The sequence below is a fragment of the Acomys russatus genome, chromosome 15 (assembly GCF_903995435.1).
Source record: "Acomys russatus chromosome 15, mAcoRus1.1, whole genome shotgun sequence".
Taxonomy (NCBI): Eukaryota; Metazoa; Chordata; class Mammalia; order Rodentia; family Muridae; genus Acomys; species Acomys russatus.
This window is the reverse complement of record NC_067151.1, coordinates 24,338,753-24,356,187: the sequence shown is the minus strand read 5'-3', so window position 1 is coordinate 24,356,187 and position 17,435 is coordinate 24,338,753. Positions and strand designations below refer to the sequence as shown.

Sequence of the window (17,435 nt, the reverse complement as noted above, 5' to 3'; positions counted from 1 at the left end):
CTTAATAATAGAGACTCCTCTAGTACTTTTCACAGTCTCCCAGGGTTCTTAAGTTGTTCTCAGTGTTTGATTTTGAGTCCCTAGGTAGACAGAGCCCAGTGACACTTGTTTTTTGTTGTTGTTTAGAAATTTTATGTTCTGCTTTTAATAAGTAATTAGAAAGCAGCGCATTTTCATGATAGTGTTTATTCATAATTGCTCTTCAATAGTTGTCACATATAAGATGGCATATTCTGGTCTCCCATCTAATTAATTTTAAAAGAGCTAAGAGAAATTTGTATTTTATAGTGAAAATCTGAGTAGTTTTAAATGTATATTGACAATGGCTTTTAAGGCAATGTCATTTTCTTCCTCGGGAGAAATATACATTAGTTTTTCTGGTTACATATGAAAACACTCCATTAATTCTGGATTCATTAGTTGCAAAATCCTTCTAGCCAATATATAAATCAGAGTACAACAGACTTTCTATGTCTCATTAGTTGGAAACGTTGAGTTTCCCATTCATCTCGGTTATTGAGACAGAGTTGGTTTTATAATCATAGATTTTAGGCAATGTCTGCGTTGATTAAAATTTTCAATACACTAAATTTGTTTTTTGCTTATGTAAACTGACCTACCCAGTTCACTTCCTCAGGTAAATAATTTTGATTTTCTAAGAGCATCATGATTCCATTTTTAAGATTTGCTAGGAATGATAGTATATTTTATTTATTGTTTTTGATATTAGAGAAAGTAGAGTCACTACTACAAGAAACCAATTACAGTCTTTATACTGTGTCACCACTTCCAAGTCTATAATCTGATTTAAGTGCCACTATCTTCAGGCAGCTTCTGTAATACCCTCATCTATTCCACAGGGCTAAGATTTTTTTTTTTTAAGTAATGGAGATCCTGTAAATCACTCATTACAGTAAATCTGAAAATAAAATGCAGACGGCATATTATACTGGAAAGGAGGCTCTTGTAATCAACTAGAAGATCGTGAGACAGTGGAACTGTCTGAAAAAGAGAAACCTAAAATACCAGAACAGATGCTGGGGAAAGTTCTGTTATTAGAGGACTGAATCTGCTGTCTAAAAAGAAAACATTTTAAAAGGTGACTTTTCAGGCAAAGCAAGTATGTCTCTGAGTTTTGGGGGGAAAGGGCCGTGAAAACATTCTGCAGAAAGTTCCTGGACGAACTGTTCCTTTCGGGCCAACGCGGGATGTCTCCAGGAATTGAAGGGGTCTTGATCCTGGCTTGAGCCAACTGGTGTAGAAAAACCAAGCTAGTTAGAGAGCAGCCCACGGTGGGTTGCCGGCCACACCCCCAGCCATTTTCTCCACCCATGACACCGCCTCCTACCCTGAGCCCAGCAACTGAGGCTAGGGAGGGAGCAGGAGGGGCGGGGAAGGAACAAGGGCCCCCCAAAAGTGTGAAAGAGCAAACCGTGGTAGCCAGTAAGTTCCGGGTTCCCGCCGCCGGCAGTCCGCAACCTGGTGAGCCTCAGTCTTCAGCCAGGTTCCTCCCGGGTGCAGGGATCCGCCAGGGTGCGGGGGGGTGGGTGGTCAGGGACGCGGCCCAGGCGCGCTCACAGCCGCCGCGTAGCAGGAGGGTTGGGTCCGGGCCTCCAGCGCTTGGCCTGGGCTGCACGCCCCCGCGGCCTTGCTCGCTGCTCCAGGCTTAGCCTGAAGTCTAACCCCGCGGAACAAGGCCTGTGTGTGCTCGGAAAGCAGCCACCAGCGGCTGGGATGGACGCAGATGGGGGGCCTGTCCTGACCGGACGCTTTGTGAGTTGTTGCTGACTTGGAAGGGAAGTCCGAGGCTGAGAGTTAAAAGGCAGATTGCCAACAACCAGGAAAGGACATTAGTTTCAGACTTTTTTGATGAGGGGTGTTGCCTGGCTTGGGAAAAGTACAACTCACCCTGCAGCTGGACTTCTTAATGCAGTCAATAGAGGCCACCCTGCAGACCCTGAGCTGTAAATGCGCTTCCCTTTTTGCAGGAGGACACATCCTTGGGAGTTGCTGGGAACAGGATTGAACTGCTCAGGGGTAACAAACAAGCAGACAGACAAACAAAAACAACAAGAACAAAAACATGAGTGTGGAGCCCAAGTACCGTGCAGCTTCCCTGTACGTGGGCGACCTCCACGAAGATGTCACTGAGGACATGCTGTTCATGAAGTTCAACACAGTGGGGCCAGTGTTGTCCATCCGCATCTGCAGGGACATTGTTTCCAGTCGTTCACTAGGCTATGCCTACGTCAATTTCCTCCAGCTGGATGATGCCCAGAAGGCCCTGGACACCATGAACTTTGACTTAATCAAAGGTAAATCCATCCGTCTCATGTGGTCTCAAAGAGATGCCTACCTAAGGAAATCGGGAATTGGGAATGTGTTTATCAAGAATCTGGACAAATCCATTGATAACAAAACCTTATATGAACACTTCTCACCTTTTGGAAAGATCCTGTCCTCCAAGGTGATGAGCGACGACGAAGGCTCCAGGGGCTATGGCTTCGTGCACTACCAGGACCAGAGTGCCGCAGACAGGGCCATTGAGGAGATGAACGGGAAGCTGCTAAAGGAAGGCTCCTTGTTTGTGGCCAGGTTCAAAAGCCGCAAGGATCGGGAGGCTGAGCTCAGTGAGAACACCAGCGAATTCACTAATGTATACATCAAAAACTTCGGAGATGATATGGACGATGAGAGGCTCAGAGAAATTTTCAGGAAATACGGCCAAACTTTGAGCGTTAAGGTGATGAAAGATGCCAATGGGAAGTCCAAAGGCTTTGGGTTTGTGAGTTTTGATAGCCACGAGGCTGCAAAAAATGCAGTTGAAGAAATGAACGGACAGGACGTAAACGGGCAGACGATTTTTGTAGGCAGAGCCCAGAGGAAGGTAGAACGCCAGGCTGAGTTAAAGGAAAAGTTTGAGGAGATGAAACGGGAAAGAATCCGGGCGCGTCAAGCGGCGAAACTCTACATTAAGAACCTGGATGAAACCATCGATGATGAGACACTGCGCAGGGAATTTTCCTCCTTTGGGTCCATTTGCCGAGTTAAGGTGATGCAGGAAGCAGGACAGAGCAAAGGGTTTGGCCTTATCTGCTTTTTCTCTCCCGAGGCAGCTGCTAAAGCCATGGCTGAGATGAATGGCCGCATCCTGGGCTCCAAACCCCTCAACATTGCACTGGGTCAGAAGCACTAAATAGAAATATTCCTACCTCACCAATCTGAGCAGCAGCTAGGAGAACAAAACCGCTCTCCACCTCTAGGGTGCTATAAAGAAGGGTAAGCTTCAAAACCTGGTTGCTGCTTAATTCATTGCAATTGTGCAATGAACTTTGTATGCAAAAAGCATTTCTTTTACATGCATAAAAATATTTGTTGGAAGCTTGGCTTGTTTGGCAGGGTGTATCCTCAAATTATTTTTTTCTTATTTTCTAATATTTTCAACTGTTTAAGTTGGTTACATTATTATCATACATAGAACTATGTGATGCAAACACTTGTACTTATTGCACATTTTCTCTCTGGTTTAATAATGTTGCAAGCTTTAATTTCTCCTATGACGAAGGGTTTAAGACATTTTTTTTTAAACCACCAGGAATCATAACATTTTTCTCTGAAGGATTTTTCTTTTTTGGCTAATCAAAAATTTAGAAACTAATAGACACAATACAGATAAATAACAAATTTCACTTTTGAATCAATATTTTAATTACCAATCAATAGTTCTTATATACATGAGTACAGATATTCTGATTGTTCAGTTTCATTCTGTATTAAGAAAATAGTAAAAGGTTTGATGTTGTCCTTTATTATTATTATACTTTCTGTGCATTTAGAAAAATATGGTTGTGTTTTGTTTGTTTACTATCAAATTGTACTGATAGTAAAAACTTACTTTTTATATTTCCTCATCTTATAAATCTGTATCTAAGGTGTTGATAGACACTTAACCTCATCTTAAATCCCATTACACCTATGTGGTTTACTGTGATGCGTTTTTGGGTTTTCACTAGATGCTAATGTCAAAATGTCATATCTATGCAACTCAAAAACTCCGTACAAAGTCAATATTTACAAAAATCTTCTTGGTATAATAATCTATCCCAGTGTTCAGAAAAGAAAGTGCCTTATTTTTATACGTCTCGATCTCCTTTTATTAGACTCTAAGCTCTCTGTTAGCTCTTGGGTTGCTTTTAGCCATGGTTGGTGTTTTGACAATGTGAAGTAATGTCACTTGATCGGTATGATTTGTTTGTTTGTTTGGTTTGGTTTGTTTTTGTTTTTGTTTTTTTTGAAGCAATTCTTTTATTTACTCTTTCTTCATGACTTATATCTTCTGTCCATAAATATTACTTAGCTCGTTCATAGACATCTTTATAATGGTGTTATATTGGCTTCTCATATTTACTACCTCAAATCCATTTGAAATAAGAGGTAAGAGTTATTTATTCAGAATATAGTCATTACATTAAAAATGTTACTAAAGGTGTGAAAAGCCTTGCTATTACTGCTGCTTTCCATATTTCACATTTATTTCTTGTTTTGTTCTTTTTCTTTTTGATTGCTTGATCATTTTTTAATACCAGTTATGAGACTGACAACGCTGCCTACTTTAGTAAGGAGGTGCTTCTTTTTACCATTTATTACAATGTTTTATTTCAAATATTGCTGGTACATCTTTTTCATTGACAATACTATATGAATGAGAAAAATCTCATATTTATAAATTATACGTATTTTTATTTTTTGTACATCTTCTCCTCTGAATGAGGGAAAAATAAAAACAAAAAAACTTGTTCAGTAAGACATTCCGTGAAAATCTGAATATTGTCCTTAATTTTTTGTTTGTACATCAACAGGCAATTTAGAAAGGTAGCATCAACAATTTTGTTTAAAATTACTTTTTTTTGATGTTGTGGGATGATAAATTCAACAATCTCAAGTAATTATTTACATACTGCTTTAGTGGTTTATAGCTTTAGGCGATGAAGTTTCCATGGTTGCTAAACTCTTGGTAAATGTGTATGGTACTGCACTGCTTTTCCTCTTGATTTTGACTTCTGCCAACATATCGTGAGGTAAACATTCTTCCCAACTACTGCTGAGATGCTTCCAATTTCTTTCTGGGGAAAAAACTATAATTAATGACTTAAAAACAATTTTAAAATGATTTTGATCAATTGCCCAATTGCCTTACAGACATTTCCTAAGAATTACATATTCATTGTAAGTATAGACAAATACAGAGTTCCATATTGTCCAAAGACCTAAATATTTTTGTCAGCATCTGTCAGATTCAGTATAGTATATGGCAGATACTCACTACTATTTTATTTTACATATTAATTATTTCTTTTTCACATAGTTCTGCCTTGTCTCATGAATTTATTGCCATTGATATTTTCTTACCTGTAAATTAACGTTTCAAGAAACTGAGCTATCTTTTTCTTCAATAATTTGTAGTTACATGAATTTCTTTTGCATCAAAGACACTTTGAACTTACCTGATAAATGTTCTCACTTTGTTTATAGTGCTCTGAAGCGATTCCAAAGTGAAACTGTAAACTCAATCCTTTCAGCATCTCACTTTGAAGACTTGTTTTCTTGTGATTTACACTGAACACTGTAAGAGGTGTATGCATACATATGTACCTGTACTTTTGTATGGAGCATAAGCAAGAAGCCAGGTAGACATCTACATACAATCTGTGTTGTCATTTATTACTGTGTATGGTTCATATTATCAAAAAAAATTTTATAAACAAAACTTGCTTATATTTATTGTAAAGAGTGAAGTAAGCTTTTTTGCTATGTATTGATTTTTAAATCTTTAGGGAGCATATATTTGGGTGCTCCCCCAAACTCACGTAGTCTAACAATATATGTGGAACGTGTACCCCCATTTAGATGCACTGGCTTGCAAAATCACTAATTTGATGTGTATTTTTAATATCAGAAGAAGCAGAGTTGGTAAGGTGCCAGGATTAGACAGTATATAAGCTTGTCAGGTCATGACAGCACTTTCTGGGTTATTTAATCTGTGAAAGTGTTCAAAAATTTGAACAATGGTCAAAAAACCTCATATATAGATTTCTTCCCTCTTATGTACACAAGTAATTGGGAAAAACATTTACCAGATATGCAGATATGTTTTTGTCTCAGCTTAATAATGCAATATTATAATGGCTTAGTAGAAATTGCACATTTCCAGTATTTATCATAAAATTTGTCTGTGCATACCCTTCATTATTTAAATGAAGTGTGTGTGTGTGTGTGTGTGTGTGTGTGTGTGTGTTTCAATAATTACATTGAATCATTCTAATTAGCAATGGAAGTTCATTTTTTCATAATAATTAAAATATTTGTACCCAAGTGCCTTGAAGAAGAAAGACAATCATTGCTTTATTAATATATAAAAGCTAACTGAAACAGAGATGCCTTCAGCCAGTATCTCCACTCTTTGATACACATTGCTGTTGTATACATGTCTGTGGTTCATGATGGTGTAGCAAAACGTGCCTTGTTCCAGTTTTCAAAAGTTGTTAATTGGTAAATTTTAAAATATATTTTAATGTTCTCTATATTCTTCTAAACCTAAAGAGAAAATAATAAATAAAGTCTAGCGTGTCAAAGATGAATATGTCTGAAATTATTGCCATTCGTTTTAATTTTCTGTTTCTAAATGTAGGTGTTTATGTTCCATGTTTCTGAAGATTCAACACTCTGTGACCTGAAATTTGGTTCTGAAGCTATTCACTACTAAAGATCAAACAATTCAAAAGCAGTTCTAAGGTGAAGCAAGTTTTCTGGAGGAATAGCTGACTGTTGCATTAGTTCAGAACAGTACTGGATGTATTAAATTATACAAAGGCATCATAATAAAAATGCCAAAAAAAAAAAAAAAAACCCACATGATAACTCAGTCTGACAGGCCACAGTTGTAATGGAGGCGAACAGTGCTGATCCCTAGATGAGAGAAAACATAAATGTGTCCTACCTCTGTTTCTTCTTTCCCTTCCTTCCCAATCACAAACCTCCAACGTTCTACCATGGAGGCTCCATTTGAAGGAGGCTGTCATCTCTTTATCACCACCCAATGGTAGGCTTTGTGTAACCAATGTGAGATTAGGTTTGCGTTTTTGGTGCCTAAGCATGGGGAATTACCTCAGCACATGTGTACTCGAGAGACACCCTGTAAGCTATAAAAAAAAAAACAATAACCATCAAAAACAAAGTTCATGCAAAATGCTTCTATAAAATATTAATTTTCTGTATTTTATTTTGAAATATGTATCTTAATATGATTTAACAAAACATGTTAAATTATATATTTTAAGTTTATGATTATATTTTGGATTTTACTATCAGAAAAACCAACTCTAACTGAAAGTGTATGCTGTTTGCTGAAAATGTTCAGAGTTACAGATCATCATCATCTTGAGTCATGATTTCTCTATCTCTTTGCTGGACCCCTATGTCTTCTCTTTTGATATCATGGCTTATCATCAGCCACCTATATGATTTATGAATATTAATATGTATTACAGATATCCATCAACAAAGAGACTACCTTTAATGAGAAGATGGTGCTATTTTCTAAAAAGTGTCTTTCTCATTTTTCATTGCTCAGAATTTGTACAGATTCAAAATGTCTACCACTGTCATAGTATAAAATATCAATTTCCACATGTCCTGTAGGATGTGTTTTGGCAGGAAGAAGTGAGATCTAAATGGATATAGAGTAGAGCCAACTGTAACGTCAGGTGTTTTCCATTATCCATGTCTAAGTTAGAGTTAGAATTTTTTTAACTTTTAAAGTCACTTATAGTTATTTTAGTCATATTTATACTTTTTTTGTTTTTACAAATAGTCTGCAATACTAAGGCAAATTATTTCCTCCTACTTCATTTTGCATAAACATTATGGGAAATAAATCATACAAATTTCTGCCCATAGTAGGTATAAAGCTAAATTTGTTTTTATTTGGCTAATGTTACATGACAGCATTACCTATTGGATATAAATGGCGCATACTGAAAATTACAGCTGAGAATACCCAATTCAGTTTAGCCACATGTATTGCCAACATAGATAATTATCAAAAGATTAGAAATGGTCAGGACTGACTGAACAGAAATCTCAGTTACTAAGCTATTGCTTTCTTGACTTTTAATTATGAGTAGCCAGTCTTACTCACTTATACACTCACTGATATCTCACAATTAAAAACCAGGAGAAAGGAATTTTAATGTACTTTTTAAATTAACCATTGTTATATACTCCTTAATACACATAAAAAAGACAACTCCTACTGATAAATATTAAGAAAATCCCAGAAACTTGTTCATGTACAAAATGGATAAAACTTTATATATCTGTACTAAATTCAGAGTAATAAACATACTTGACTTTCAGCTGTTAATGTCAGATTATATTGTAAGTTTGGTAAGCAAAATTAAATGCTTTGGGTTCCTGGATTATCTTAGAGTTTATAGATTAATTTCATTTAGCAAGAGAAGAAAATTATCTTTACTGTCATTCTTTCAAGATTCTTTGAAGTGTCATTCTGAATAAGACACTTAGCTTCTGAAAGATAATAGGAGTTTCACACATATATTACATCAGACTTTTAATAACTATGTATGTTTACATCAGTAGGCCATTAAAAAACTTCCAACTGAAGAGCAATATTCAGAAATTGTACATTTTTGAGTTCCAGAGTCAATGTCACCAAAACCTTATTGTTATTGTAAGTTTTTTATTCAGTTTTGCACTTTGATGGTTGGTTGTATTTTATTTGTTTTGTTTTTCAAATTAGTATTGTTACTAGGGTTTTCATGCCTTGAGGACTTTCATCTGTCAGCCTCTGGCTCACTACAATGAGCATTCTGCTTCATCTATGAGTACATGCCAAAGTCACTTGAATATATGGTAATTTTGTATTTATAGACACACTTAATTTAGGCAAATATATTCCTTACAATAATATTTCCCATATCTCTTACTCAATGAAATGCCTCAAATTTTTATAAGTTATCTTAAATTTTCATGTGCACACTTATAAATTTACAATAATTTTACTGAATCAACTCTGAGAACTATAAACTGCAATCCAATGCATCATTTTATTCATAATATTTACAGAGGTGTAACTCCATTACGGAGACTTCAACTGACAACCTGTCTGTATTGGTGGTCTGTAGAAACAACAGTTTTATACTTCTCTTTGCTTCAATTTTAACTAGGTTTATATTGGAACTCCCAGACCTAATAATGCTATTCTTCCTAAAAACAATTCATGACATTCTACTGCCCTTAATAAGAGTGTAAGTCTTACTAAGATAAAGGGGACTTCGGTCTATTAGTCTCATTAATCTTTTAGAATTGTTTGTCATTTATTCTACTAGTCGAGTTGTTCAACATCCTGAAAATAACCTTGTCTTTTTCCTGCTCTTTTAAAGTGAAATATTTTCTGTCTCACTCAAAGTCTTAGACTTTTCATGACAGGAAATTTTATATGGCAAGAAAAATCACTGTATTTCAATTTGCTTATGAAAAATGATTGTTCACTTTAGTGACACACAGAAAATCAATGTCCAAACCATTTTCTAAAATTTTACAATTTCAATTAATTATAATAATCAGAAAATTAAAAATGCAAATTAATCAGATATAAAATCTATTCATCTCAGTAAACTTCTATACCATTAGAACAACCACTCAAACAAAAGTTCTTTAGCTTTGTGCTGGATTTTACACTCACTATCAAATATATTTCATGAACTATGCACCAACAAAAGGGAAAAAGTGAGAGTTAGAACTAGACATATAATTAACCTTATAACCTTTCCATACAACCCTCACAACAGGAAGTACAAGATAGTGTGAGCTGCCAAATACATGTTTGGAATGTCTAGAAAAGCAATAAAGACCTGTAAACACTCAGCAATCTCTCCTTTCCCAGAAAGTAAATATCCTTCATACAGGTTTCTAGGAAATGGATTTTACCACACATTTCTTAGGGAATGTTTTCATTGGTTTTGCCTGTTTGACATTATTTTCTTTGTGGTAAGGAAATGTTCTGACGAGCATGGAATAAACAGCATTTAGACCAGCATGACATGAACTGATATAATGTCCTGTCTTGCTCCAATATTAATATCTTCTGTCACTGAGCAATCACAAATGGAGGAAATGCTCTAATCTTAACCTGGCTTGCTTGTTTCCTCTTCCTGCTGGTTCTGCTTGTGGAGATATTGTCACTAACTGAACTGTGCTCCCATGGCACTCGTCACAGCACTCACTAAAGTATCTGACAAACATTCAACCTTCCTGATGGTCACTTTCTAGTCCCTTAGTAATCACTTGGTGCTTGATAAACTTAAGTTAGATCACTTCTGCTTAATTTCTCTCTTCATTTCAAGCAACTGGACTGTTAAATTGCCATGTAGTTCAGAGGTTATATTCCTTTAAGATCATTTATTGTACAGGTTCCTTAAAGTGTGAATGGATAGATAGAAAGTTCAAATATGCAGATGATAAAAGTGGATCACTGCAGCCAGTAATGTGTATATTCCCAGCATTAAAGAAGCTGAGCAAGAAGGATTGCTACTAGTTTGAGGATAGCCTGAACTACAACTTGAATTCCAGGTTACATCCTGAAAAGCAAAATGAGACACTCTTGAGAAAGCAAGATAGAGGGAGGAAAGAAAATAATTATTACATGGTATATACTCACTTATAATTTGGCACTAGCCCAAAAGGCATGTTCCACGAAAGTCTTTACATATCAAGAGATTGGGGTAGATGTGAAGACATCCTACGGGGACTGATGTGAGGACATCCTCCTGGGACTCTAAGTAAGAGAAATATAGGAGATAGGGAAATAGAAGGACACAAAGAGCCCTAGAAACCTACAAGAAGAACATCATGACAGGTGGACTGGGGCCCAGTGTCTCTGCTCAAACTATTGCACTAACCAAAGACAATTCAAGTAGTAAACATTGAACCTATACTCTTATCTACCCAATAGATAGGCCAGTCTCCACAGTTATGTAGAGACTGGGGACTGAATCTGACATTAACTCTAGATGAGACTTGATAGCCTATGACCATATAGTTGAGGAGGTGGTCCCCCTCGGTCTTAGACATAGGGGAGGGATATAAGATGAAAGCGGGAGGGAAGGAAGAATAGGAGGATACAAGTGATGGGATAGCAATTGATTTGTAAGCTGAATAAATTAATTAAATAATACAATACATCTTCAACAGGAAAAAAAAAAAGGAATAAAGAAAGCCATATTGATGAAACGCATTTATAGCCTCAAAATTAACCTTGTTGAAAGGGCTTTAAAATGTTGTATGAACTCAGGTAGAACTCTTTCCATATGCCTTCCCTGAAAATTTCACTTAAGAAATTATCTTTAGTAAATTCCCTCAGAACCTTGTGACAAATACTGGATGCAGTTTTAATCTGTGGACTGACAGATAGGCATGGGGGGAGAATGTGTATGTGATGGGTTAGGGTGATAAATTCCCTCAGAACCTTGTGATAAATACTGAATGCAGTGTTAATCTGTGGACTGACAGATAGGCATGGGGGGAGAATGTGCATGTGATGGGTTAGAGTGATATTTTATATACAACCTCTTGCTCAATGTAGTGTGGAAAATGGAGAGATCAAAGAAAGTAAAACCAGTGAACTCACTGCCTGGTATGAATTAGCTTGGAGTAGAATATACTACTTCAAATCACATTGAAACGGATGGGAGGGGAATGAAAGGCTGTGGGTTAAATACAACATTAGACACACAAAGAAGTAACAGAATACCTGCAGTCTAAAAATTGTTAATGTCAGGAAGTCCATTACTATTCAGTCACAAACGTCCCTAAATTCTGACATATGTTATGAATATATGAAGACAGGCAAATGGTTCTGTAGTGATTTATATTTAGGAATTCAATATTAAAGTACTAATGACTGAGGGTTGTGGTATTTGACGCACACCTAAAGGTTCCCAATAGAAAGCAAATATTTTTTATTGCTTAATATGAAAACCCTAACTACTGAACTATGAAGAGCTCTGAAATAAACTTCAGAAGTGAGAAACAATAAATACATATGTCTAAATGTGGTACTTAATTTTAATTCTGAAGAAAATGAGGTTTAAAGTCTTGGTTCCTAAAAATGCTAAAGCTTTCGCCCAGGGGACGATATAATGAGGAGCTTAGGTGTATCACTAATACTTTGTCTGTGAGGTTGTATTAGGGATGAATTTTGTACTAACTCCATTTCATTCATTCTGTTTACAAAAACAGTTTCAAAAATTATAAAAATTAATAACTAAACATTTATTCTTTATACAATGGAACCATTCTGAATACATACAATAATATCATACTTTTCCTGAGCAAACAAAGATGTTATCTTTGAGAAAACTGAACATTTCTAATTCCTTAAAAGAAATGTTAAGCCTTTCCAAAATAATAAAATAATAGTTTTTAAAAGCTTTTTAATAAAACTTTAACTAGTCTATTTTTATCACAAGAATATACATCCTAAGTTTAACAGGTAGCTATGATTCTATAGAAAGGTAAGGTAAAAATGGTTAGATAAGGTCTTCAAAATCCTCAGATACATACAGAATATGCCATTAAAAGATATTTTTATTATTTTAAAGATTCATTGGCAATGAGACAGGTTAACTCCTGGCAATACTCAGCCTACCACAAAAAAGATGATGAGCATCAAAGAACCTCCTTATGGAAATGGCTTCAAATACGACAAACCAGACACTGGGCAAAATGCTTTCATTTCTACTACAGAGAAGATTCTGCCTATTATTGGCAATCTTGGATATAGGCAGAGTCGACAGACAAACTGTGCCAAGACAGGGTAAGCAAGTCCTCAATAGTTCTTGCCTCATCAATATGTCTGTCAGAGGTGTTAACCCAGAAGGTTGAAGATGATGCTCCAATGTTCTGGAGAGTTTTAGGTGACTGTTCAGGCAGAAAACTGTCTCTGTCATCTTCTCATATGGGAAGCTGCTAACCTGTACTCCTTGTCTACTCAGATAATTAATATTATTACTTCTCAAAGTCTCTGATGGGGTTGAAGACCAGAGAGTTTAGTTTTACAGTAAATCTCAGTTGTTTAGAGGTTAAGCTGTTTTTCAGTCTAGATTGATGTTTTAAGTTGATAATGACAAGATATGATAGATACTAATTTACATTCAGAATTTTAGATGCACCAATGTAGGAAAGATGTTTTCTTCAAGGATGCCAAACACAAATCTCTAAAATACTAAGAATGCAACATTTATATAATTCCTGATTGTTTCATGGTTCTGCCTGCTGGAGGTAGTTTATTGTATATATGTGTAATGATATAAATATATATGTAAAAATATAAAAATATTTAATAATACAAATAAAAAACAAAAAACAAAAATAACATAAAAGACTGTAACTTTATGGTATTGTTCAGTCACTTTGAAATTTTGCAAAACAATAAATCAAAATGAAAATTAAATATTACAATGGACCTATCAGATATTATATAAATAATTATGATATGGAAATTGATAGAAATAACCACATTCATAGCGAAATATGGTATTATTAAATCAATGTTTTGAAAATGTATTAAAGGGAATAGAGAGACGGCACAGCAGCTTAGAATACTGCCTGCTCATTCATAGAATTTTATTTCAATTCCAATTCCCATGGCAGGCAAATTACTACATTACTGACTATAACTTCAGTGTTAAGAGTACCAAAGCGTTCTATGGCTTCCGTAGGTATACACACACACACACACACAGAGAGAGAGAGAGAGAGAGAGAGAGAGAGAGAGAGAGAGAGAGAGAGAGAGAGAGAGAGAGAGAGAGAAAGAGAGAGAGAGAGAAAGAGAGAGAGAGAGAGAGAGAGAGAGAGAGAGAGAGAGAGAGAGAGAGAGAGAGAGAGAGATTATTTTTCATTCCAGCGTTTCTCTGTGTAGCCTTGGGCTGGCTTTGTAGACCAGGATGGCCTCAAAATCACAAAGATCCATTTTCCTCTTCCTCCCTTAGTGCTGGTATCTTGTGCCCACCAGTGCTTCGGGCTGGGAATTCTTAAGTAAGTGTAGAATATACTAGCACTAATTAGGATCCTATTCTAAGATTATTGAATAGACTACATCTCTACTCTTGTGGTATTTTTTATAACACATATTTTAAAAAACAACAAAAACTATACCTAAAAATCTCATAATTATGAAACCCACAAAGATCTTGATTTCACTTCTCTCCTAAGTAAAAATTTCAGGGTAACATTCCTAACAAAATGTAGCTAAAGTCAAACTTTATAAGTACAACTCTCAATACTATAATACCTTGTATGTACAGTTGAAGTGAGTAATTACTTATTAGCACACAATGTGTAGAGTCTTCATTTTCTTCATGTCATATTTTATTATAGGCATAATACGTATATGTATGATCATATATGTTCATATGTTTATGATAGCTGTGTGAATATTTTAGGAATGCAATTTTTTCATTACAGAATCTAATGAAATATTATCTACTTCTCAAGCATGCACCTTAGTAATAAAACCTTAATGGGTATTATGGATAATAATGTTGTTTGGTCAATATTAACTTAAAGCCAATATATCCTTGGAAAAGTAATCAAGATGTTAGGAATTTTTCCCATTAATGTTGTCAAGTGACAGTGGATGTGAGAAGAAAAGAAAACTTACAGCTTAAAAAATGTTCCTTATGCAATTATTGCTTGAGGAATCATTAGCCATAACAAAACCAATATGTACCAGCTAAGCATGTGTCTTATTCTGTAATTTATACCCCTTCTAATAGTCTGTGAACCCCTGAGTCAAGATTACCTTAGAAATATAAAGAGGACCTAAAACTAAATAATTTCTTTTATAAAATGAACATGTAAATTATCAGCTAAATTACTCCTACTTAATTAGTCATTTTGCATAATGACAGACATTTTCTTTGGGTCTTTTCAGTCTGTTGGATAATGCCCTGCAATGTTACTTAAGTTCTAATTATTGTACAAGCCCTGAAGAAATGAATTGTTAATCTAAAAATGCAGGCCTGAGCAACTCTGGCACTCGATTCCCAAGGCAAACTACAATGCAAATATCTGCTACAGGGGCCTATGGCTCATTCAGACTGTGAAGATGTAGGTGTTATTTCCTTCTTCTTAAAAATATTTATTTTTTTTGAGATTTTAATATACTTATATGATTTTTCTCTTTAGTCTTTACTCTACAAATTCTCTCATATACCTTTCCTTGATCTCTTTCAAATACAGTATGTCTATTTTCATCAAATGTTTCTTATTGGAGAAAGGGAGGAGAAGGAAGGAGGAGTTTTGTAAGTGGACAATAGATTTTAGGATTAATAGAGTTGCTTCATTTAGCTTTTATTTAAAATTTGATTTTGAAAATTGCTTTCACACATGAAATATGCATTTTTGGGATTTTGTGATAGCCTAGTTACAGTTATTATAAGCACATAAGAAGCAAGAAACAAGAACTATTAATCATACTACAGTGTTCTCTCTTGCTCTAAAATTGCTACAGCATTTTTATACACAATTGTATAAAATTTACTTAGAGGGCAATGCACTTAATTCAAATAAAAGGAGGAAAATAACTATTTCTTTCCCAGATACTTATTTCATGCCTATTGTGTGTAGAATAGAGCAATAAGGAAGGGAGAAGTTTCCTGTATCAGTACATTTATTCTAAATTGTTTTGTGCCCACATCAGATATGAGCATATGTATAAGGAGGTTTGTAGGTCTGCATGTGTATTAATGTTTGTAACAGAGAATTAAGAATAGATCAGGATTAGACTAACAGCACAGCTAGGTAGCTGACTGTCATGGCTCAGAACAGATAGATACAGTCATAACACAATGGCTGTAGCAAAGAGTGTAAGTCTGACCTGGAATTTATCCCTATTTTTTACATATAAATGGAGAGCACAGTTCTCACCACTTTTATGCATTTCAATGTCAAGTGCCAAGAAGTTATGGAGAGATCACATTTGCTTTGTGGAGATGTAAAATTAAAAACTGTTTAGTAAGAGATGATACCACTTATGGGGCATAAGGACTTCTCAGTTTCTGCCTCTAAGTCTGAAGTTATAACAGTAAATAGTAGACATTTAACAAGTCTTCTAGAATATTTTTATTATTTTTGAATTTTGTAAAGATGGTTTAAGCTAACCATCATTGTGAAAATCAATTTTAGAATGTGCCAGTTATCAGGGTAGGGCCTCTGTAGACCATTCAAAACAAGCATAATGATATAGTCTTAAAATATAATGATTTTTAACATTTACATTGATATTTATATATTTTAAAAAAATTAAAAAACAACTGAGTTTATCTCTTATTGCAAAAAGCACAAATAATGCAAATTATGTGGAGCCACTTGGTAATCCAAAAAATTAATAATAGCGAATGCATTTGAAGTCATTCGTATGGTGATGAAAAACAATTCAAATATTATTTTGCATACTGTTTTCAGACAATTCAAAAAGAAATGTAAGATTATATATTGGTTATATCATAGGTTCCATTTGTAAACTTCAAACAGAAAGAAAAGAATAACAGGAATCTCTTTTAACAAACTGGTCTGCAATTTGAAGTTTGTTATTTTTGACAACATTAAGATAGGTTTACGAGGAAAAATACCCCCTGTTCTGATATTGCCCATATAACAGATGGAGCACTTACATGGGTTAGTGGGTAACATGAGTTTATGACCAACTTAAAAAAGAAGCACCAGGTGTTTTAGCAAATCATTACATTATTCATCAATAACACTTCATTGCCAAGAATGTTTGTAAAATGTTTCCAAAATCAATGAAGCTTCTTAGCTATCAGTGCACAAGTTACAAAAATAGTTAATAAAAATGCACTGCAATCTGGGGATTACTTTGGAAATTTTTGATTTCTTACATTGACCCGGAACAATTTTGAAAAGAATTTTCTCATTTATTTTATGACATATTTCAGTTAGTAAAAAAAGAAATTAAATTATATTAAATTGTCCTATAATTTGACACTTATATTTGCAATGTTAAGACACATTTTCCTAAGGCAGTATGTAAAGGATGTTATGGATTGTAATTTTGTAAATTTTTCTCTTTGGATAAAAAATAACAGATATGTACATTGTTTAAATGGCAGAGGCTATTGTTATAAACTATACATGGCACATAATATTCCTCATGTTTAGTATTGGCTGAAGTATAAGTAGGTTGAAATATTTTGATTTGGAAGGATATTGCTATTTGGATGTTATTGAAATATTATTATTTTAATGCACTGAATTGCAGTGTCGAATTGAGTGATTCACCTATAGTGGATGTGGTTAAGGTTAGAAATGACTAGAAAGAAAGTACTGATCAGTAC

The 17,435-nt window shown here is 34.8% G+C and overlaps 1 protein-coding gene across 1 annotated transcript; it reads left to right on the top strand.

Annotated features, from left to right (window-relative positions):
- The first annotated feature begins 1,303 nt into the window (after positions 1 to 1,303).
- On the top strand, positions 1,304 to 3,389 carry Pabpc4l (poly(A) binding protein cytoplasmic 4 like). The gene is made up of 2 exons (XM_051157111.1): positions 1,304 to 1,482; positions 1,989 to 3,389. Exon 2 carries the CDS (start codon positions 2,084 to 2,086, stop codon positions 3,194 to 3,196), a length of 1,113 nt encoding a protein of 370 aa, XP_051013068.1. The 5' UTR covers positions 1,304 to 1,482; positions 1,989 to 2,083; the 3' UTR covers positions 3,197 to 3,389.
- Positions 3,390 to 17,435: the final 14,046 nt, after the last annotated feature.